Source organism: Bacillus rossius, chromosome 6, assembly GCF_032445375.1.
Source record: "Bacillus rossius redtenbacheri isolate Brsri chromosome 6, Brsri_v3, whole genome shotgun sequence".
NCBI lineage: Eukaryota > Metazoa > Arthropoda > Insecta > Phasmatodea > Bacillidae > Bacillus > Bacillus rossius.
Window position 1 is genome coordinate 46,616,441 of NC_086334.1, and position 25,822 is coordinate 46,642,262.

The following is a 25,822-nucleotide window of genomic DNA, read 5'->3' on the forward strand; positions in this document are numbered from 1 at the left end:
TTTAAAATTTTTTTTATTGATTTTTTATATTATTATTTTTTTTGTTATATAATCACGAAAAACAGACTTATCTGATTTTGACTAAGCAATAAAATAAAATAAGTGTGTCTGTATCTTTGTTTGTATGTTCGTTTGTTCAAGCATCACGTAAAAACTATTGGACCAAATTTGATGGAAAATTTTTTTTGTGTTTAAAATCATATGAATGGAATTAAAAACTGGCGTTTATTTTTCAACTCTCTACGATGATGGGAGCCGCAGGTATAACAATAAAACAAAAAAAAAATTTCACAACTTAGTGCAACTAATACAAGGTGAGCTTCCATTTCTACCATCACCCACTTCTACCAACACTAATATGTAGCACTATTACAATCGATAACTATTTCACGATTGATGATAACTTTTTACATGATTAAAAAAAATATCACCGTTCGATTATTCGCACGAGGATAGACTCTAGTGTGTGTGCGTGTGTGTGTATGTAATATCTGTTTCCGAAACTGACATTAAGTCCGTCTCAAAACACTCGTGTTTCGGTCCACTAAATATACAAATGTTATTCTTAGCGACCGGGAAAAATTAACGGGTTCAATGACCTGTAGGATGAACTCCATAGTTCTACGTACACTCGGTCAAATGTCACCCACTCATTGGCTGCTGTCTTGTGAGACGTCCCAACGTAGAACCCTGTGATTCGATAAAGCTTTGGTCGGGTGTTTCTCATTGGCCCAGAGTCATCCAGGTGAGTTGTGAACCAATAGCAGAAGCAGCACTGAGGTATAACTATTTGTATTTTAGCCTGTCGCAAAATGAATTCGCGAATTTTTCCGGTCTCTAGTTATTCTCAAGATACGGTGGCCACGTGGCTTGGCACACCTGCAACACGGGCGTCGCAGAAGAGAGGCTGTATCTGGACAACCGCTAGGGCGGACGATGCAGCGACTGCAGACGTGGTCCCGACTTCAAAGCCCAGAAGAAGTGCGCTCGTGAACCTCTTCACGTCCGTCCGATGAAGCTGAACTCACATCACGCGTCCTCCCGTCAATCACGTGACCCGCAGCCAATCGATGGTCCGTCGAACCTTTACCGTGCTCGAACTTTCGAAGGACGGACGGATGATATAACATCCGAAATGTTAGCAAGATATCTATTGCCGACAACATTTACAATCTTAAAAGGTTTTTTTGTGTATTTGCTCACCTACCTCAACTAAATGTTTTAAACTTATGCTTGAATACAGTTTTAACACTGAAAATGTTTTAATAAATAACATGCCAAAAAAATCGAGTTAAACTACGTGCTTAACTTTCATACTCGTCCAGTCAAATATACTTGTACAAGATACATTTTCATCAGTATTTAAGCCCTCTAATCAAAATTGGAAAGTATTTAACGGACGTGCGGATCACTGTAAATCTCTCGGCTTCTGGACGCGACGGATAATCATGATTCCACCTTTCGGGTTATTATTTCCCCCTCCCCACCCTCAATTTTGGATTTTCCAATTTTTTTGCTGTAATTATAATTTTGAACTATTTATCACATTTTTTGGCATGTCAAGACATGTTATCTCGCATACCTTCTGTATTTTGTTGCAACCACATACTAACAGGCTCTAATTTGTAAGCGCCGCGAGAAAATAAGTCATTACGAGAACAACTATCACTATGATCACAGTAGTTCACAAGTGTTGACTTCAACAATTAGCCGAAGCTAACTCTTATGCCATTAAAAAAAATAGCATGGTTTTTTTTATTCCAATCGGTACCAAAATACAGTATGTAAAAAAAAAAGTTTCATTTATAAGTTTTCATAGTATCAACTGTATGAATTGTAGAGTTTTAGTTCAAGGTCACAGATAAAGAGTAGATAAGCGCACGCTTACTTTGTTTTCTCTCTTGCAGCGCCACCTACGCAAAATGGCGACTGCTTAGCGTAAAGCGTTTTGTGTTCAGCCAAATTTTCTGAGAATGAATCTGTAATTTCAGTTCAACGTACGTTTAGTTTCGTACGAGAGTGGTTGAACGTCGAAGTTCCCTGACCGTTGGATTTTTTTTTCCAAAAAAATGGTCGAGACGACATAGCTCTTTTGTCGCTGGCCTCCAAGTTCACCCGACAAAAAAGATCGCGTCTACTTCTCGCCGCTACCTACACAGAGTTGAGACACAGGACTGAAGAGGCTATGGCTTCAGTTACTCCGGACTTTTTGAACTGAAGCGCGGGAGGAATTGGAATGTGCGCCGTGTAGCTAAAAGTGCGCGTGGTAAATATGTAGTTGGGGGATATTTGCTAAAAAATTTTTTTTTAATTCTGAAAATACTTTTATTCTATGCTTTTTAACTTTCTCTTTTCATAAAACCCGGCGGAGATAAGAAATTACAAATACTTTAGGAGATATAGCTGTTCTTATTTTGCAATACAAGACCTGTGCAATCATTCGACCGCAATTTTTTTTTTATTTTGCCGTGTGTTTGTGAATGCCTAATTAATTAAAATGGTTGATTAGGTCAGGTCAGTTACATAATACTTAAATACTTTCAAACTAAGCGGACATTCAAAATAATATGAATTAATTTTAATGGTTGTTTAGTTTTAAAGTATTTATAATGTAACTGACCTGACATACAAACCAGGACAAAGGATGAACAGTAGGAACTCACGTATTTTTTTTTACTTATTACTTGCGCAACAATATCCAAATAACAAAAATAAAACATTAAAATTTGAAACGTTAAAAACTCACCTAAGTTCACGTGATAACATTCTCCAACAAAAAATTGTTACTCGTAAACAAGAAACAATAGTGAAAGCCACATGAATGCACAGGTATTTTGATGAAAATTAAAAAATTAGATATCTCCTAAAGTATTTGGAATTTCTTATTTCCGTCCGGTTTTTATGAAAAGAGGAAGTTAAAAAGCATAGAATAAAAATATTTTCGGAATTTTAATTTTTTTTTTAGAAAATATTGCCCAACTACATATTTACCGTGCGCAGTAGTATAGTTTGGGGGCTACTGGGACAGGCTTCAGGCTGTGGTGGTGGTGTCGGCGTCCGCCATCTTGGATTCTGACGTCACGGCGGCCATCTTGGATGGTTGTGACCTTGACCTTTGACCTTGACCTTGAATTTTATCCTCAAAAATCGCCAAAATCCGCCAAAATTGGGCAAAATTTGCCCAAAATTCCTCAAAAATCGCCAAAATTTCCATTTCTGTGGAAAAAAGTTCCGCCAAAAAATCTCAAAAAATTCCACAAATTAAAAATTTCTCTTTTCGAGGGAAAAATTTCCCGTTTCGAGGGAAAAATTCCCGTTTTTAGTCCTTAAAAATCCCAGCGGCTGAAAATTCCTAAAACTGGCTTAAGCATCCTTAACTCAAGCCTCAGTTAAGCCATTTCTAGGAATAAGGATACCATGACCGCCATCTTGGATTATGTCGTCACCGTTGCAATTTTCGTTACGGTCGCCATCTTTAACTTTTTATTATCCGATTTTAATAAAAAAAAATTAAAATTTATTAAAAAAAATTCAAATAATAAAAATTTAATAAAAATATTTAAAAAGCATACTTTTTCGACACGGAGCTCGGAGTCCTCGGTTCGAACCCGACGAATGCAAAAAAATAAAAATGACGACCGATCCTTCCCTCGTGATGGGTGCTGGCAGACTGACTCCCACCACTTTTTATCATCATCTAGTATGACGTCATGGCCGCCATCTTGTCTTCGATGCTGGAAGCCATCATCATTGTATCGTCGGCTAGAGTGCGCCGATGACATGTTAGTTTAATTCGTATCCGCTAGAGTGCAGTAATCATTTATTACTGTGACACCCGCCATCTTGTCATTTGGCCACCATCTTGAAAATCCGTAATTATTTAGCTAGAAATTCGGGAAAAGTTCCAAAATTCATTAAATAAATCACTCATTAATTTACATATTGATTCGATCGATTCCCGTCCTCGGTTCGATACCCGATCGTTGCAATAATGTTTAATCTTATGTAAAAAAAATAATTTAAATAAACCATGTTCAACATTCGTAAAGAGACTCTAAATCCTCTACGACCACCATACTATCAGACATCAAGACCACCATATTGGAAATGTGTAATTTTAATGCTAGAGATCTGGGAAAAAGTTCAGAAATCATTAAATAAATTTGTAATCCATATAATGATTGATTGGATCGACTAAGGTCCTTAATTCGATCCCTGGCCGATACAAAGCAACTTTAATTTAAAAAAATACTAAAAAAGTGTTAAATTTGAGAAAATAAAAACACCACAAGTTCTTTTAAAAAAAATTATTACATAAATTCAATACACTACTACAAGTACAAAAAAAAACACTGACAAATTACTAAGCCTTTTGGATTCCTCGATTCAAACAGACTTCTTATTGTACGGACTAAGCCTTTTACATGACTTTAAATGTCTATCCGATCCGTTCATCACCACAGCCAGAGACGGACTGAAGTTCATAGCACTTATATAGTCTCATTAGCCGGTACAACACATGAGTCAAATCAATAACCATGTTCACTATACGTCTCGGAGCATTTTTTATAATGTCGATGTAAGCTATCGAGACGTGAAATTAGTTTATTGCACTTATTGCACTGAAATTTTATTCTTTGAACATTATTAGAACAACCGCTTCTTTCATGTCTGCGAGCATTTGAGGTGATAGTAAATGATGCACCGCAGTATTTGCACTGACGCAATGTACGCTCTTCATTAGTTGAAGAATCCATTGCTGACGATGAAACTTCGGATGATGGTGGTATCACATCTGTTGAAATCTCCTCCAATGTTGACGCCGTCGTTGCCAACGGGATCTGCACCTTCTCCATCGTAGCTGTCGTCAAGGTTCCCGTAGACGATGGTACAACCTCCGAGTTTGACGTTAAAGACGGTAAAGATGCCATCGAGGTCTCAAGAACAGCTAATTGACACGACTTATGCACCAGAAGAAGCAAACTAGGTGATCCTTACACCGCCGACGGCAGTAACAAACTGAGCGTCTTGCTGTCTAGGACTCGTTTATATACATTAACCGGTTTGAATAATATGCTAGTCAAATCAAGAACAATTTACTAAAATACTAGAGTCAAAACAACATTAAAAAAATAGAAGCACCGTCAACAAAAAAGGAAGCACATTTGGAAGCACCATCAAAAAAGGAAAAACAATAGGAAGCACCGACAACGAAAAGGCAGCACATTTGGAAGCACCGACTACTAAAAGGCAGCACATTTGGAAGCACCGACTACGAAAAGGCAGCACATTCGGAAGCACTGACTACGAAAAGGCAGCACATTTGGCAGCACCGACAACGAAAAGGCAGCACATTTGGAAGCACCGACTACGAAAAGGCAGCACATTTGGCAGCACCGACAACGAAAGGGCAGCACATTTGGAAGCACCGACTACGAAAAGGCAGCACATTTGGCAGCACCGACAACGAAAAGGCAGCACATTTGGAAGCACCGACTACGAAAAGGCAGCACATTTGGAAACACCGACTACGAAAAGGCAGCACATTTGGCAGCACCGACTACGAAAGGGCAGCACATTTGGAAGCACCGACTACGAAAAGGCAGCACATTTGGAAGCACCGACTACGAAAAGGCAGCACATTTGGAAGCACCGACTACGAAAAGGCAACACATTTGGAAGCACCGACTACGAAAAGGCAGCACATTTGACAGTACCGACAATGTAAAGGCAGCACATTTGGAAGCACCGACTACGAAAAGGCAGCACATTTGAAAGCACCGACAACGAAAAGGTAGCACATTTGGAAGCACTATCATCGAAAAGGCAGCACATTTGGAAGCTCCATCAACAAAAAAAAAAGGCAAAAAGGAAGCACAAGTTACGAGATCTAATTCTTAGTTAGAAATCAGAATACAAGAAATAAAAACATCAAATTCTTATAATTGAAATTATTTATTTTATTGCTTTACATTATACAAATGCAAGTAAAACAAGCCATTATTGTATGTAGCCAGCATTCCTCAGTTCCTTGAGTATGAAGGATATTTCTTTGATGCACGAATAGTTTCCTGCACAAAGCGAACCATGTAGAAGTCTTAGCCGGTCAACCAATATGTTTGAATCTTTCCATGATGTGTAATCATTCTCTTCTACCACCATCTTCCTTGCACCTTTATAATAAATATTATGATCTCTGGTGTCTTCCGTTTTACCACCGACCTCAGGGTAACTTTCATGTTTGAGACGGTGATCATCACAAGCTTGATCAGATTTATTTAATATATCACGTCGTTTCCACCGTTTCGGTCTCAGGACACCGCCACATTCTTCGGTCTTGGCAGCTTTAGGTGCTTCATCATAGTCTATGTCTTTGTCAACAGTCTCAGAGTCACTGTAACAATCACCGTAGAAGAAATCGTCTTCACCCAATTTACCGTAATAATTCGATGTTGATGATGTTGAAGTGTCTTCATCGTCTTCATGCTTCCTTTTTAGGAGTCCGTCATTTTTACAAAGTAGAAAAGATCTACTTGAATTCGGCTGGAATATATTCTCACTTTTCACGTTAAGGATTCTTCCATTGTCTTCATTCTTCCGTAAATCATCAACCTTCTTCAATTTAAGTTCTTTGTCGAGATCGGAAGAGCCAAGAAAATTATTGTCGTAATGCAGATCACTCTTCCTTAGGCTAGTAGATTCATCGTTGTCCTCTAGCTTGTACGCAGGCTTGGCGATACAAGTTCTGCCATGTCTTTTTAGGCTCTCTCTCCGCGTAAACGACTTGCTACATCGAACACAACTTATCATATTGCGCAGTGGATTTTTAACACAGTCATTCTTCTCGTGTTGTCTTTTATTCTTTCTCAAGATAAACTCTTTACTGCAAAACTTACACTTATGTTCTTTCGATACAGCGTCAGATCCCAAATCGGAATTCATATTAGTTACTGAGACTTATGCCAGATACCAATTGAGTGTTTTAAATTAGATTCAATACTTAAATATAATTTTTTTCATATTTCATCAGCGAGAATTAATATATCTCATGCAAAAGTACTTTATGCATGTAGTTCTGCTTTTCAACAACAGATGTCGCCACATGTTGCTTGCAGATAAATAATATTTAGTTATTTTATGCGGGATGCGGGATGCTCACTAACGATCGCAAAAGAAGGATGGCTTCGCTAGACTCCAAGGAAAAGGAAGTTCGTCTTGCATGTTGATGCTCCACAGATGTCTCATGGCATAATATTAATTTGACTGAGTAATGATATTTGTTAATTCCACCTGATAAAAATATTGCAAGTTTTGATTTAGTAGCAGAAATTATCGAATTAAATGTAACTCCAAATAAAATGACATGTCTCATTAGACCAAAAAAAAATCCATGCAGCGAGCGGTTTCTCAAAATAGTCAGAAACACTTGAAGAAACCACAGGAATGATTGCAAGAACACGGGAAAAACCATCAAAATATTGTCAAGAATAATCAGGAGCACACTGAGAAAACCACCATAATATTAACAATAATAATCGGAAGCACACGGAGAAAACCATCATAATATTGACCAGATTAATCGGAAGCACACAGAGAAAACCACCACATGTTTTCTTTGATATCATAAAATTACAAGAAAAAATATTTAAAAATAAAAATAAATTAATAAAAAAATTAAAAAAAAATTAAAAAAATGCATAAACAGTTTCTGCTAGCTTGTAAACTTATCATTGTTGAGCAAAGATAGAGTTCTTGTACAAGCCAGAAATTTATGCATTTTTTTATTTTTTTTATTTTTTTATTAATTTATTTTTATTTTTAAATATTTTTTCCTGTAATTTTATGATATCAAAGAAAACATATGGTGGTTTTCTCTGTGTGCTTCCGATTAATCTGGTCAATATTATGATGGTTTTCTCCGTGTGCTTCCGATTATTATTGTTAATATTATGATGGTTTTCTCCGTGTGCTCCTGATTATTCTTGACAATATTTTCATGGTTTTTCTCGTGTTCTTGCAATCATTCCTGTGGTTTCTTCAAGTGTTTCTGACTATTCTGAGAAACCGCTCTCTGCATGGATTTTTTTTTGGTCTAATGAGACATGTCATTTTATTTGGAGTTACATTTAATTCTATAATTTCTGCTACTAAATCAAAACTTGCAATATTTTTATAAGGTGGAATTAACACATATCATTACTCAGTCAAATTAATATTATGCCATGAGACATCTGTGGAGCACCAACATGCAAGACGAACTTCCTTTTCCTTGGAGTCTAGCGAAGCCATCCTTCTTTTGCGATCGTTAGTGAGCATCCCGCATCCCGCATAAAATAACTAAATATTATTTACCTGCAAGCAACATGTGGCGACATCTGTTGTTGAAAAGCAGAAATACATGCATAAAGTACTTTTGCAGGAGATATATTAATTCTCGCTGATGAAATATGAAAAAATTTCTATTTAAGTATTGGATCTAATTTAAAACACTCAATTGGTATCTGGCATTAGTCTCAGTAACTAATATGAATTCTGATTTGGGATCTGACTCTGTATCGAAAGAACATAGGTGTAAGTTTTGCAGTAAAGATTTTATCTTGAGAAAGAATAAAAGACAACACGAGAAGAATGACTGTGTTAAAAATCCACTGCGCAATATGATAAGTTGTGTTCGATGTAGCAAGTCGTTTACGCGGAGAGAGAGCCTAAAAAGACATGGCAGAACTTGTATCGCCAAGCCTGCGTACAAGCTAGAGGACAACGATGAATCTACTAGCCTAAGGAAGAGTGATCTGCATTACGACAATAATTTTCTTGGCTCTTCCGATCTCGACAAAGAACTTAAATTGAAGAAGGTTGATGATTTACGGAAGAATGAAGACAATGGAAGAATCCTTAACGTGAAAAGTGAGAATATATTCCAGCCGAAATCAAGTAGATCTTTGCTACTTTGTAAAAATGACGGACTCCTAAAAAGGAAGCATGAAGACGATGAAGACACTTCAACATCATCAACATCGAATTATTACGGTAAATTGGGTGAAGACGATTCCTTCTACGGTGATTGTTACAGTGACTCTGAGGCTGTTGACAAAGACATAGACTATGATGAAGCACCTAAAGCTGCCAAGACCGAAGAATGTGGCGGTGTCCTGAGACCGAAACGGTGGAAACGACGTGATATATTAAATAAATCTGATCAAGCTTGTGATGATCACCGTCTCAAACATGAAAGTAATACTGAGGTTGGTGGTAAAACGGAAGACACCAGAGATCATAATATTTATTATAAAGGTGCAAGGAAGATGGTGGTAGAAGAGAATGATTACACATCATGGAAAGATTCAAACATATTGGTTGACCGGCTAAGACTTCTACATGGTTCGCTTTGTGCAGGAAACTATTCGTGCATCAAAGAAATATCCTTCATACTCAAGGAACTGAGGAATGCTGGCTACATACAATAATGGCTTGTTTTACTTGCATTTGTATAATGTAAAGAAATAAAATAAATAATTTCAATTATAAGAATTTGATGTTTTCATTTCTTGTATTCTGATTTCTAACTAAGAATTAGATCTCGTAACTTGTGCTTCCTTTTTGCCTTTTTTTTGTTGATGGAGCTTCCAAATGTGCTGCCTTTTCGATGATGGTGCTTCCAAATGTGCTACCTTTTCGTTGTCGGTGCTTTCAAATGTGCTGCCTTTTCGTAGTCGGTGCTTCCAAATGTGCTGCCTTTTCGTTGTCGGTGCTGTCAAATGTACTGCCTTTTCGTAGTCGGTGCTTCCAAATCTGCTGCCTTTTCGTTGTCGGTGCTTCCAAATGTGCTGCCTTTTCGTTGTCGGTGCTTCTAAATGTGCTACCTTTTCGTAGTCGGTGCTTCCAAATGTGCTGCCTTTTCGTAGTCGGTGCTTCCAAATGTGCTGCCTTTTCGTTGTCGGTGCTGCCAAATGTGCTGCCTTTTCGTAGTCGGTGCTTTCAAATGTGCTGCCTTTTCGTAGTCGGTGCTGCCAAATGTGCTGCCTTTTCGTAGTCGGTGCTTCCAAATGTGCTGCCCTTTCGTTGTCGGTGCTGCCAAATGTGCTGCCTTTTCGTAGTCGGTGCTTCCAAATGTGCTGCCTTTTCGTTGTCGGCGCTGCCAAATGTGCTGCCTTTTCGTAGTCAGTGCTTCCGAATGTTCTGCCTTTTCGTAGTCGGTGCTTCCAAATGTGCTGCCTTTTAGTAGTCGGTGCTTCCAAATGTGTTGCCTTTTCGTTGTCGGTGCTTCCTAATGTTTTTCCTTTTTTGATGGTGCTTCCTATTGTTTTTCCTTTTTTGATGGTGCTTCCAAATGTTCTTCCTTTTTTGTTGATGGTGCTTCTATTTTTTTAATGTTGTTTTGACTCTAGTATTTTAGTAAATTGTTCTTGATTTGACTAGCGTATTATTCAAACCGGTTAATGTATATAAACGAGTCCTAGACAGCAAGACGCTCAGTTTGTTACTGCCGTCGGCGGTGTAAGGATCACCTAGTTTGCTTCTTCTGGTGCATAAGTCGTGTTAATTAGCTGTTCTTGAGACCTCGATGGCATCTTTACCGTCTTTAACGTCAAACTCGGAGGTTGTACCATCGTCTACGGGAACCTTGACGACAGCTACGATGGAGAAGGTGCAGATCCCGTTGGCAACGACGGCGTCAACATTGGAGGAGATTTCAACAGATGTGATACCACCATCATCCGAAGTTTCATCGTCAGCAATGGATTATTCAACTAATGAAGAGCGTACATTGCGTCAGTGCAAATACTGCGGTGCATCATTTACTATCACCTCAAATGCTCGCAGACATGAAAGAAGCGGTTGTTCTAATAATGTTCAAAGAATAAAATTTCAGTGCAATAAGTGCAATAAACTAATTTTACGTCTCGATAGCTTACATCGACATTATAAAAAATGCTCCGAGACGTATAGTGAACATGGTTATTGATTTGACTCATGTGTTGTACCGGCTAATGAGACTATATAAGTGCTATGAACTTCAATCCGTCTCTGGCTGTGGTGATGAACGGATCGGATAGACATTTAAAGTCATGTAAAAGGCTTAGTCCGTACAATAAGAAGACTGTTTGAATCGAGGAATCCAAAAGGCTTTAGTAATTTGTCAGTGTTTTTTTTGTACTTGTAGTAGTGTATTGAATTTATATAATAAATTTTTTAAAAAGAACTTGTGGTGTTTTTATTTTCTCAAATTTAACACTTTTTTAGTATTTTTTTAAATTAATGTTGTTTTGTATCGGCCAGGGATCGAATCAAGGACCTTAGTCGATCCAATCAATCATTATATGGATTACAAATTTATTTAATTATTTCTGAACTTTTTCCCGGATCTCTAGCATTAAAATTACACATCTCCAATATGGTGGTCTTGATGTCTGATAGGATGGTGGTCGTAGAGGATTTAGAGTCTCTTTACGAATGTTGAACATGGTTTATTTAAATTATTTTTTTTTACATAAGATTAAACATTATTGCAACGATCGGGTATCGAACCGAGGACGGGAATCGATCGAATCAATATGTAAATTAATGAGTGATTTATTTAATGAATTTTGGAACTTTTCCCGAATTTCTAGCTAAATAATTACGGATTTTCAAGATGGTGGCCAAATGACAAGATGGCGGGTGTCACAGTAATAAATAATTACTGCACTCTAGCGGATACGAATTAAACTAACATGTCATCGGCGCACTCTAGCCGACGATACAATGATGATGGCTTCCAGCATCGAAGACAAGATGGCGGCCATGACGTCATACTAGATGATGATAAAAAGTGGTGGGAGTCAGTCTGCGAGCACCCACCACAAGGGAAGGATCGGTCGTCATTTTTATTTTTTTTGCATTCGTCGGGTTCGAACCGAGGACTCCGAGCTCCGTGTCGAAAAAGTATGCTTTTTAAATATTTTTATTAAATTTTTATTATTTGAATTTTTTTTAATAAATTTTAATTTTTTTTATTAAAATCGGATAATAAAAAAGTTAAAGATGGCGACCGTAACGAAAATTGCAACGGTGACGACATAATCCAAGATGGCGGTCATGGTATCCTTATTCCTAGAAATGGCTTAACTGAGGCTTGAGTTAAGGATGCTTAAGCCAGTTTTAGGAATTTTCAGCCGCTGGGATTTTTAAGGACTAAAAACGGGAATTTTTCCCTCGAAACGGGAAATTTTTCCCTCGAAAAGAGAAATTTTTAATTTGTGGAATTTTTTGAGATTTTTTGGCGGAACTTTTTTCCACAGAAATGGAAATTTTGGCGATTTTTGAGGAATTTTGGGCAAATTTCGCCCAATTTTGGCGGATTTTGGCGATTTTTGAGGATAAAATTCAAGGTCAAGGTAAAGGTCAAGGTCACAACCATCCAAGATGGCCGCCGTGACGTCAGAGTCCAAGATGGCGGACGCCGACACCGCCACACAGCCTGAAGCCTGTCCCAGTAGCCCCCAAACTATACTACTGTGCGCTTATTGGACATTTAGTTTACCTTGAATTTGATGTATGGTGGTTTAAGGTGTTATGATATGAGGTTGAAACTGGGACCTAGTGCCACGTGATTGCGAGCCGACGGGGCCTGGTGTGGTGTGGTGTGCTGGCGCGGGACGTACCGCTGAGGTAGCAGACTTCCCTCGCGGACCGCACGGCGCACCTCTCGAGCTTGTCCGGCGCCGGGGGCAGCAGGTCTCTGCCGCCCCTCCACTCTGCGCCGAGCCGGCCCCCGGCCAATTGCCTCAGCTCCTGCGCCAGCCGCGGCCCGGAGCCGTACACGAAGGACGCGTCCAGGCAGTGCGTCACCTCCGCCACCTGCGTCAACACGCGTCGACATGCGTCGACATGCGTCACGAGGCAAGGTCCGCCACACGTCGCTGCAGCCGATCCAGCTACGTCAGCTAAAAATAGCGCAAACGTTCCTTCGTTCCAAAACTTAAATCTTAGAAACTTCTTCACCGGTATTAATGAACGAATTTTTAAAAAAAAATTTAGAATTTTTTTTTCCGAATTGATGGCTGAATGATTATAGATTTTTCAAAATAGTTAATTCCAAGATGGCGGTATGGCGGATGTGGAGTTATAAAAAATGGCCGTCGACCTCCTGATTTTTTTTTTCCTAACCTAACTCAAACTAAGTGTATTTTGGAGGGGTCCGGGTTAGGGAGGGACCTAGGTGCGTCTCAGGCCGAAGCCTATACGCCTAGTCATGCTGGGATTAGCCATGCAGGGAGAGGGTCGCATGCATCATGTGCTAGGAGGGGATTGGCCAGCCATGGCAGCGATTGGCGCCATGACTAACTCCCCTCACTCTTAAATCTAGACTATAACTAGAGATAGGCTGGGCCCAGGTAAAACCTGCATAGACACAGGGAAAACCCTGGGCACATTCATGCGGGATGCAAATTGGCATGCATTACGTGTAGGAATTTACAGGAGACAGAGGATGGTCTGGATGAAGAGTTGGCCAGAGTAAGTCTGACCTCCTGATCGTAGCCAACGAGCAGCGGACACGCCCGAACATGGCCGAATCGTAACGATTGGCAACCCACCACAAGAATCCACCACAAAATCATAGTGCTATAAAAATAACATTGCAACTTTATGCCGGTTTTTATACTACTGCCACATTTAACAATTTTATCAATCAGCATGAAAATATATGCTAGTAATATTAAAAATGCTTAGATTTGTATAACCATGTAATTTGTAGTAACTGGAACAGAAATATTCATGTAAGAATACAGATAATTGTAAATTGTACATTTACATGAAAACACTTTATCGCTACACAAATTTGTTCGCATTAATACTAGGTTTGGATTCTTAACCGGGCATTTATTTACCTGTACTCTTTGTATTATTCTAATACCTCCAACAGTTAATAGTATCTGTAAACCATTCCCTGAACAGCTCTCCGGTATTAACTGCGCACATTAAAAAAGCATAATAAAACAAAATAGTCTAATTATATAATATTCTATTATCTTTTCCATAGTTTAAAAAACATCAATCGAAATAACCTATTATCTATAGCCCGTCCCACTCTTAGATTGCAGTACACGGCTTATGGCGCGCGCTGTTGCCAAATCTCTAACACATTACGAATTTCAGGAGATGCGTGTCTTTGTAATTTGGATCGAACAAGAAGCATTTTAAGAAATCATATCGTAATTTATAATATTTTATACTATTACACATATAAATTTGTAATAATGCCACTTTTATGTAAATTTCAAATAAAAACTACCTATTGTAGACGAAATTTTCTTATAGTTTTCTTTTCTGTTCTAAAAATCCCACATATATATATATAATTATATATATATATATCACATTTTCATGTGCCCGATAAATGCCGTATTTTTGGACAAATCATGTCCAAAATGATAAATAAAATACGGTAATGGAAATTCTCGGTCGAGTAAGTTATGGGAAAAATCCGAACAATTGGTTCGAAATGGGGAAGATTTTTTGAAAAACAGAAAAATCGCAACAACTCCCATAATATGAATAACATCGAATCCGTTTTAACGTATGATAACTCGGATTACCTAATGCCGAAAAATGTTTTCTAAATACATTTTTGATACGACCAGCCATAACTGCATGGGTTCGAAAAAAATTTTCACCGGACAAAAAAAACGTAACTGCCTTAGTAGACACCTTATCAAATCTGTTTAAATTGTTTGTAATAATATCATAATTATTTTCCAAAACTTTGTCTAAACAATATTTGATAAGATGCTTGGTGGGAAGGATAGAAAAATAATTCAAAATGTTGTACCATGATCGCTATTAAATTCCTTCGTATTTATTTCATACATTTTAAATATTATGTTCAAGAATCGATTATAATATTTTTTGTTGACTAAGGAAGCCATGTATTTGAAATTACTTGTAGACAGAACCCCACTTATCTAAACACACGACCCTGTTTCCTCTTACGACGGCAGCGCGCGCTCTTGTACTGATAAGACACATCTTTAACAGCTATTTCCACGGAAACTGTTGAAGCAATTGAGATGGAGCTGCTTATAAAAACTAATTCAATTCATTGTGAACATTTTTCTCGCTTTTGTCCCCCATCTATCTTTAATAGAAAATTTTCTTTCCGCGGGTCAACTTTTTGATGTGTCAGTTTGTGAGAAAATGCATTTCAATATATTAAAAAAATTATTTAAATGAAACCTGTACAGTTTTTGTCTTAACATTTGTTCGGTGGCGTCCTAAGGCATTAATTTACTAATAAAAAAATCTGAATGAAATACACATGTAGGTTTTCTTTTTTTGATGTGAAACATATCGGAATACTTCAAAACAGTTCGCAGCGAATAAGTTATGTTTTTTAATTTTTTCGCACACTTAAAATTTTGTTAAGTATTCAAAATAAGCATTGCCTGATGCGTATTTTGATTCTATACAATATGAAAAAAAGCTTTGTCCAAAAATTAAAATTTTAAATTTCGTTCGATATTTGGCAACAACGCACGAAGAAACAAGGACAGTGCTAACGGCAATCGGCGGTTGTTAGAGTGCAGCAGTAGCTGCGCGCAGTCGCCGTCAGTCGCGATGCAGCGCCACCTCCTTTCATTTCCCCTACTCCCACTCTAGGTGTCTTGTTCCCCCTCTACCGCCTCTCATCCTTCCCCTTTTTTCCCTCTAGATTCAACACTAGCGACATCTGTGATTTTAGTTCTTTTTAGAGTATTTAAGCGGGCTCTCAGCTCGCTATAGTTGCATACTGGAACGCAATAGTTCGGTCCTTAAGGCGGCCAGGTGTTTACTAATCTATGTAATTTCTCCTACACATCGGTAAACTAACACGATGATATGCCTGCTTGGTCAGCCGGGTATGTGCGGCCTTGGAGCTATACACTACACTCACACAACGAAATTAATTAGGCCATTTTTGCGCACACTCCACACGCCTCTAAATACAGACATCACGACACTCTCATGCATCAGTTAGCCAACTAACTGAGGGGAAAGGGTGACCTCCCCCCGCCTGACACCTACACTATTAAAAATAGAGCCAAGCAACATGCGACAGCTATTTTACTTCTTCTGGACCGTGAGCCACCTTTAATCTTAAAATCACACACATCGCGCCCCGCCGACGTTTCCAATGATTCGATCAAAGTGACGGGGTTGCACTATTTATATTGGCGACCACATAGCGAGTTATGGGAACGTAATAGTTCCCGGTATCGCTGTCACACGCTCCCGGCCGAGCATATGAGGAAACGGCGGCGGCGCTATAGTTGCTGTCTGCCCAGTAGGTCTAAGGGGACAGTCCGCCGGTTAGCGCTAACGAGTCACGTCTACACACAGCGTCGTCATGCTGCCCGAATACGTACTGATCGTCATGAACCTAGATTCGCGTTACGTAGATCTTGAAATCGTAAATCCGCGGGAAAACACTTTGCAAAGTAAATGCTGGTAATAGTGACGGCGATCGCTGAGTGTTGGGCCCGCCATTATTTGTATGCAATTTATATTGTTAGTTCGGCTTTCTACAACTGCGTGTTGCGCGCCAGCACTATTTAATTTAGCTTGCTATTTCGTTATTACTCAGACGTTAGCGCATAGCCGGTGTAGGTAAAATATACGCTTACATATTTACGAGAACACTGTAACCAATCCCTATGTACGTTAGGAACGTTTCCGCAACATGTTGCGTAAAATCATAACGCAATATGGATATAGCATTGGTTCTACACATAGGCGGACATAGTTTTGCTTATGCTTGTTGTAAAGGAAGACATTAAAGAGCAGTTACTATTACCTTGTGCCGTAAAAGTAAAGTGTTAATCAAATATGTACAACATTCGTACTTAGTAAATGCACAGCATATAAAGATATATATATATATATAGGTTATACCCAAATTGTAAAGATTCGTATGTAAAGAAATGATGCTGATAATGGTTGAAAAATATAAATAAACTTATATTGATAATAGACGCATGTATTATTGAAGCACCATACAAACAAGATTTAGTTATACACACAACAATTGGCTAATGCTAAGGGATTGTAATATCTCATTATTGTTCTTTGTAATCGAGGCACTAGTAGTCAAACTGCAGTTTGGCTGCAAGAGAGAGAGAGAGAATACTTCCATACTGCAATCTAAGAGTGGGATGCTCTATAGTAAGAAATACTCATTATTATCCCGAGAAACGTATTTTGAATATGCATATATAATGAAAGTTACAATATATTTATTTGCAGTAGCTATTACATACTATTTCTCGGCATACTGGTTTCCAAACGAAGCTATTGTAAAAGTACACAATTTTTCTTCTTCTGTGAAGAATCAAATTTGATGTTGGCCAATTGCTAAAAGTGGTGCTACTCCGAAGGCCATCGTTGGGGTCGTTACCACAACGCCTAAATACCATAACGCCGAATGTCAAAATTGACCACAACGCCGAAATAACAACTGAATGAATTTGTGTGTGTTTCTTAAATGTACCTTAACGCCGAAATACCACAATCAAACCTAACCTTACCTTACCTAACCTAGCGTAATATAACCTAACCTAACTTAACCTAGCCTATCCTAGCCTAGCCTAACCTAACCTAGTCCAGCCTAACCTAGTCTAACCTAACCTAGTCTAACCTAACCCAGTATAACCTAACCTAACCTTTGTGGCAGTCCTGCAATGACATTTTTCGGCGTTAGTGTATTTCGGCGTTGTGGTAATTCGGCGTTGTGGTACACAGCAGTTTTCTAGCTGTCGGCGTTGTGGTGCGTCCCCCCCATCGTTGTCTTGCCCTGACCTGTTCCACCGGCCTCCAGCGCCAGCCGTCGTCGCGCGTGCCGGAGCGCACGAAGTTGAAGCACCTCTGCCGTCGGCGCGAGAACACGGGGTCGTCCCTCGGCACCTTGATGGGCAGGCAGCGCTCCTCGCCCACCCGCATGGGGATGGGCAGGTCGTCGGCCAGCGCGCAGCAGTCCGTGTACGGCGGTCCTGGCGGCCGAGAACAACCTCTTGTCGGCGTGGGTGCCGGTTCACACCTCATGAATACACCAGTACTCCCCCCAGGCAGCTGATCCCCATAGGGTGTATGTGGTCCTGGTTAGGAGAAAAATTGATCTTTTACACGCCCGACACTGTTGCCAGCGTCCAACATGGGTTCCGAGAACCGGGAAATAGATTCGCCATCTCCAATCGCGGCATGTTACGGGTGAGCGCACGGCTAGGTCGAGAGGTTGAGGAGACCCATCACAACTTCGGCCCCACCGACCCGCCCCCAGCTCCGCCGTAAACCCCCAGACCACCTACAGAGCCAGCCCCCCTGTGTGGGATCTGAGTAGAACCGTCGCGGAACCATACCTCTCACATCCCTGGGAGCCCTCGGTCACCCAGTTGCTCGTGATCCAGCCGAGGCCTATCCAACCTCTACTAGCCGGCAGTATGTGCGACCTCAGGGTTAAGGACAGAGTCAACTGTCTGGTCAGCTGAGTGAGCTGGGGGTGACGATGCTGGGATGGGTTGCATCAGCCTCTCGTTGTAGCTGGAGCTCTAACGGCTTTACCCGACTGTGATTTGGGAAGAGTGTATCTCCTTCCGGATGTTGGTTTAAGGGCCAGTACAACGGGTTGGTGCTGGCTGGAGGTTTGGTCTGGTGAAGATCCAGCACCTTTCCCACATAAGGACGCCCCGACGAGGGCACTATTTACATTAAGGAAGAATGTCCTCAGTGCCTGACTGGTGGCGCCATACCCAGTCTCTTAAAAACCAACTGGAATGTTAGGATGACAATTGTTTCCCAGTACTACACAATTTGTGCACATACTGGGGTCCAGTTCTTATAATCCCGGCAGTCCGATAACATGTTCTGGCTGATGGTCTGCTCCACAGTTCAAGTGTTGTGTTGGCATTTTGGAGACAGTTCTAAAAGACTGTATATTATGGAAGTGACTGCCATTAACGATTAAATTCTTAACTCATGCTTATTCAACATTGACGACCAAGGAGAAAAACCGGGATGAGGTGGAAAAAGCATATAGTCAAGGGAGTACAGGGGAGAAAAGGAGAATAGAACAGAGTGAAGGAGGAGGTATGGCGGAGAGATAGAAAAAATCGAGGCAATTTCTTTTGCTGAATCGGCCAAAGTTGAGGATGATGATAATGACTTATTAACCATCATCGGACGTGGTCAATCACCATTTCCGCAATGTTTCGTTCTGGTGACACGGCAGAAAGTGACTTAACCTACATCACCTTAACTCTATCGTCGGAGAAGTATATCATAAAACAATCTGTGTCATTTAGCTTGTCTTATATTTAACAGTCCCCAAAAGTAGTACCAATTATTGATAAAATAACCTTCCGCCATTTCAATTTTGTCAAAGGGCTTGTTAACATCTTTAATAATTTTTTCAATGTTCATAAACCAATATAATTTTTTTTTAAGTGGCAGTTGTAAAATGAGTACCACTGGTATTCCTTATGAGATATTTCAGATTTGAAACCAGTTATATGAATCATGGCCAAATTTGCAAACTTTGCGCTGTATCAATGTGGGCTTATTATGCCCGAGATCTATCAGTGATGTGTAAGTCTTAATTTATTAGTAGACAGATAAAATTGTAATGCCACAGTGCACCCACATACATTTCAAATAAAAACTGACTTTTAGCGCTGATTGTGATTAAACCGACTCTCGGATGGATCAATTTAAAATTATCACTGTGGCTCTTCTGACACACTTTCACGAATAAGCAAAGAGCTAAAAATAAGATTTCACACGCAGACCAAATCATTGATACTTGTTCGATGTGTTCAAATTTTCTACCCCACATTTTTAAATCAGAATTTATCATCAACATAAATGCAGAAGGATAAATTGAGATATAATTTAAGTCATTATATTTTTTATTTGTAGGTATTAAAATACAGTTATCTATTTCCCCATTATTAGGTTTATATTATTAATAATTATTATTTATCATTTTATTTATAATTTTTTTAATTTATCTATAGTCAGGGATAATAATGTTTCCATAGTAACACTCTCACGGGTGTTGTGTGTAGCTGTGATGTCATCCATTATGGTTTTATTGCACTATAAAGAAACCGCCTTACTGCCTTACATTGGTTGGTATATAACTGATTTTTAATTTTGATACCTTTATGAAATGGTATTTTTAAGAGCTAAAATAAATGGGCAAAGCAAGTATTGCGAAAAACCAATATTTTATTGTACCTGGAACAGGCAAAAAATTGGTTCGTTTAACCCAATTTTCATTTTTTTTTCTCCATGCCGCGCTACGCTGTAGTGTAATATTTTGGAGTCATAAATAATGGTGTGAGTAAACTTTGGTACTTTATATATATATAGTTTAATTAATGTATTTTCTTATGTTTCAATACGAACTATGTCGTATAAAAATGTCAGTAATAATAGGAGTGGTTCTACAAGTTCAGATGCCACCATAATAAACGAAACGTATCAGTAGTGTATCTGAGTTCTGTATCAGAATAAAAAGATAATTGAATCACTCGTCAACAAAAGAAAAACCTCCGAAAAAGATCTAGTAGCCCTCGCCAAACTAAGTTAGTTCATAATTCATAGATGTATGTTTAACATCATTTTAACTCCAAAGGGTACAACTAGAACCTCTGTATTTGTATGTCGGTTCATTCAAACCGGAAACTATAAAGTACCACATAAATAATAAAACCTATGCTGAAGCACAATATATATCCATTTAAATTATTTGTGGTTAACTGTAGTGTATTGAAAATCCTTATCAGTTAGATGGTCCAAAGTCCAAAGTCCGCAAGCATATAATATCAGATGTTAGCCTAATGTAATAATTTGCAGATTTGCATTAAGCTTTAAATCATACATTTCTTGATGGATGAGTCTGTTTATGTAAACATGTAAAAAATAAGAAAAAAAACCAGATCTACACATGTTCCACCATCAAAAAAGAAATAAAGTGCTGGATTTTTTTTTTGCAGAGATTAACACAACCAGTTTACTTTTTGCACTACCTATGACTGTAATGCGATCTCCTTGAGAAAAATATATACGAACAATCTTATGGAATTATGAAGTGTCGGATGTGGCTAGATCCACGTTTGCCCAAGATGGAATAAATCCATAGCTGCTCAGATAAAAGTATACTAATTAATATATTTAAATCTGATAGGGAACCCACAGGAAAAAAAAATTCTGTTCGAGCTTACCAACCTAATAGCTGAGTTACAATCGTGGATGAAATGGGAGAATTGCAAACTTTTGATTAAAAACCATCGTCGTTAAAACCTGTAAAGATCATGGTGATGTGTGCTGTCAGAATGATGAACTTAATATTGTTACGAGGATGATGTAGATGAGGCAGGACTGCGTTTAGACGCTGCTGGAGAAAAGGCAAGCCAGCCAGCGGGGGTCCAGGGGAGGCTCCACCTTCCGGACACAGGTGACACCCGTCGCTGCTCTTCGTGGTATCCGGATTAGTAGCGGAGCTTCTCAAGTGTTCGGAACTTCTCCAGAACCACATCGCGTAAAGTAGCGTAACTAGGACGCCATCGTTCGTGGAGCTTCCAGTGTCAAGTTGACTCTGAAGACGCGATACTTTGGAGGGCTACGAGACCTTTACAGGGGGAAACTTCGCAGGTGTGTAAGACAACGCCGAGCTCCAGCATGGAGTGACAGGGGCTGGTGGCTACTCGGAGCGACCTGTGAGAGCAGTGAAGTGACCCCTTGGCGAGCGATAGTGGGTCCGCCGATGCTCTAATGCTCGGATCATCGAGCATTAGAGCATCGGCGGACGGTGTCTTAGAGGGGCGCACGAGTGATTAGCAACGAACAGTGTGTCGGGACAAGAAGTAGGTACATGGTAAGAGATGAACAGTAGAGGAAGCCACTTTCGATCTGAGCTCCAGTGAGGAGAGTAAAAAAGAGGACTTTCGAAGGTGTGAATAATTTGTAGGCAGACCTTCAACTTGTTATAATTTTATTATTAATTAAAATATTAGCTAATAAATAAAACTGCAATCAATAATTTGCACTATCGTTCCGAACCTGTATTTCCCACACTCGTAACACAACATTACTTGCAAAATTATGGTGGCCAGTGTTCACGGCCAAAAAAAGCTCTTAGAGATGAGTTAACTGCCAGTAGGTGCAGGTGCACTTAGAGAGCATTTCAAGCATTTGTGTGGTCGAAAGTTGAAGAACCAAACCCGATCGTTCCTAAGACAGAAACGACTGGTGTGTGGACAAGGGAATGCTTACCCTTGTCATGTGTGAGAAGCTGATGTTCACCACAATGAAAATATGATAAATATATTTGTGGTAATTGACATCCACCTAGTTACACCGCCGGAGATAGTGTTAGAGCTGATGAGGTCGATTCGAAACCTTCCTATTGTATATTTATACTTATTTATTACTGTAATTTGTTAAAACATTTATTTTAATAAAGTTCTGTAATGTGGACGTATGTTCTTATTATTTAGTCTCTCATTTAAATTTTTAATACATATAACTTTTATAGATTTATCTATACATTTTTATCACGGATTAATAAAAATAATAATTGAAATCCGATTAAACAAGACATTTTTCGCAACTATTTAGGATTTTATTTGCCTCAAATCCAGTTACCAACGAAAATATTGATTTTTCGCAATTCATGCGTTGGACATTTCTTTTAGTTCTTAAAAATATCTACTAAGAAGGTACCTAATTAAAAATCGTCGTAAGAGCAACATAGATAGAGCGTTTTTTTTCAGTGCAATAGTGGTAATCGTAGATGACGTCACCACAGCAACGCGCAACACGAGTGTAAGCGTCATCATAGAAATTATCCAAATGCATCTTATTACTGATTAATTGGTACCATTGGTAACTTCCCTTCACTAAATTTTCCACGGGGAGCCGTTTTTTTCACATTGTGCTCCCGGACTACTAGGTGAATATTGAGATTACGAAACAAAATATAAATTAAATCTTCTTATGACGCTTTACTTGAATGCATGGTATAAAATTAAAATTGAACTACACTGATTTTTAAATTGAACTTGGTTGTTCAATGCTAACCAGCCTGTTTGCCCAAGGTTTCGAACCTTTCTACAGACAATTAATTTTGTCTCACTACATACTATTTTTTTTTTCTATTTTGCTCTTCAACACGAATAGTTTTACGTAATTTCCAGTTGTGATAATCTAATTCCTTGAAAATTGTTAATAAAGATAGAGCGAAGTAAACAGTTAACAATGAATCAGGTTACGAGGCTTTTGTTCAATATCACTTCACTTTATTACTCATAATTAATAGATTAATTACAAAATATGCAAGTATTATCCAATACGTTTGCGCTCATTTATGATACTACAACTTAAATCATAAACTCAGCAGTGGCCATGTCGCCATACGATATATATTACTTATAGCTATTTTTTCTGTTTTAATACGTAGTCGTATATAGCCTGTTTCTAAATAGTTAGAATGCACCCTTTACCGACGCAGCCTTTAAAAAAAAGATCCTTTAATCTTAAGGCTGCATTCAGTGAGATACTAAACGTCACAGGTTACCCGAAATGGCATATCATAAAATAAATTTAATTTTCGGAAGTCATTTGTTTTTGTTTGCGTCTGCAAAATTTCGACATTCTATATTCAGGCAACTTTCCATTATTACACGCTCATTGTTGATCATTTCACAGAAACAGATAAACATAAAATGGCGTAAATTCGGCTGACTAGGCAATATACCATAGTTACGTTTTCACTAAACATTTCGCCGTGTGCCCTATAGGATTTTTACTTCAATACTTTACTGCATAGGTACATGTGTTTCAACATAATTATCTCTGAATCTCTTTCTTACCCGTCAGTTTCTATGTATGTTTCGTAGTTTTATTTTTAAGTCAATCCATGTCGCCTCTCTTTCGATGAATCAACCCTAAATCAGTCAAAACGTATATTTTAATTAGGTACTTACTTTCGATGTTATCCAAAAGCTTTAATCCAAAATTACATGTCTTTAACTTCAAAAATGACATACTTCCTAAACAAACTTTTGTCCTAAGGGGTAAAAAAAGCTGATACGACTAACTTTTATTTATAAACAGAAGCCTATACACCAATTTCCATATTTCTAACTTCAAATATGAACATCCTTACAAAATTTCATCCCCTATTTAATCCTATTAGGGGATAAACTTTCAAGTATCTCTTCTTAGTGCTCACCTAAGTTATATAAGGAACTCTTGTGCAAGATTTCATGCTCCTAGCCCAACCGGTTTAAGCTGTGCATTGCCAGTCAGCCAGTCAGTGTTAGAGTGGTTTTATTAAGTAGACAGTAACTTCTTAAAGGCCACAATCAGTCATGAAAGGACACAAGTGACTCGTCCTTACAAAACACCTCATCACTAATTCAGAAGTTAAAAAAAGGCTGATAGCCTTTAAGATGCACTGTTGAATGGTGCGTTACGCTGAAGGTACCTTCAAAGAGGTATTATCAAACAGCCACCGTGCATTGTTGCCAAGCCTGCACTCACTGGTCTGCGTAGTTTTCGTGATGGAAGCCATGTCGTGCGCGACGATCTGGCCCCAGTGCAGGGTCAGCAGGGATATGTCCAGGTCTTCTTCGCTCCCGGAGTGGAACAGGCGGGTGCTTAGCAGCCTGGCGCTGGGGAGATCTTTGCCGGAAACCGACAGCCGAATCTCTTCCAATCCTGAAAGCAAGAAGCACGATCATAAACACTTATCACAAGCAGGGGCGAAGCCAGGGGGGGGGGGGGGGTTGAGGGGTTCTAACCCCCCACTCCTTAGCCTTTTTTTTTCTTATCTGAAAGCAGGTTAGCTAAAAGCCTGGGTGTCTTACTGCTATCACCGGCCACTGCACTGGAGGGGAAGAGTAAGCGAGCCCTACCGATCCTCCTTCCCTTCCCCTACCCCTGTCACGAGCAGAAGCTATAAGGTTGTGACGCCGTGACGGGTCCCAAGCTTTCAAATATCTTTCACCTACTGTATTTAACCAGCGCGGTAATTATAAGCAGGTGTTGACTGGGCTTCCAAAAGTGTAAGGATCGCAGTGTGTTTATATAATTGAGACAATGACATGGTGTCATGTAACTCTTCAAGCTAAAGCTAATTGTTTCCAGGAATAGATCAGTTCTGCCGAAACCCAACCCTTTTTATTCCTTTTTTTTTTGTATTGTCGTGCTTCGAGCATGATATATGATTTTGAGTGGACGTGGACAAGGCAATTGGATTGATTAAAACATCTTTAATTAATTTCTTAATTCATCACTCAAAAAATTTTTATTCAAAAATTAATAATATTTTTGTCATTACAATTTTTAAAGTTAAGTACCGAAAACTGCTCAAATAGCACTATTTTACACCTTTAAATCCAAATTTTTCCGGGGAAGGACCCCCGGACCCCCCGCTTTAATAAGGGGGGGGGACGACGACCATGCTTCTTAACCCCCCATACACAAATCCTACCTACGCTACTGATCACAAGCAATCAACTATCCGCTTCACAGCATATTATTTTTAAACTTCCAATATTGTTTACATTCTCAACTGCCTGAAGCTCTACGTACCTATACCTTTACGTTTATGTAGGCCTATTACACAACTAATAAAAAAACATTATTATGTACACAAGTCAAAGGTACATCAATTTTGCTCCTAACATTATTTAATTTTTTTTTACACATAAAATTTGGTTTGGACAGAAATTATATTTTGCTACGTCAAGTAGATATTTGTTTCACCATATAAAAACAAATATTTGTTTGTCTCAAACAAACT

The 25,822-nt window shown here is 38.9% G+C and overlaps 1 protein-coding gene across 3 annotated transcripts in view; it reads right to left on the reverse strand.

Annotated features, from left to right (window-relative positions):
* Positions 1–25,822, reverse strand: part of LOC134533142 (peroxidase-like) — a 46,658-nt gene that overhangs the window by 13,790 nt on the left and 7,046 nt on the right. For all 3 annotated transcript variants that reach the window (XM_063370450.1, XM_063370449.1, XM_063370451.1), the window contains exons 5-7: positions 24,559–24,735; positions 17,815–18,005; positions 12,645–12,840 (exon numbers count right to left, since the gene is read on the reverse strand). In XM_063370450.1, coding sequence (XP_063226520.1) covers positions 12,645–12,840; positions 17,815–18,005; positions 24,559–24,735 — 564 coding nt within the window. The remainder of the gene's footprint in view (positions 1–12,644; positions 12,841–17,814; positions 18,006–24,558; positions 24,736–25,822) is intronic.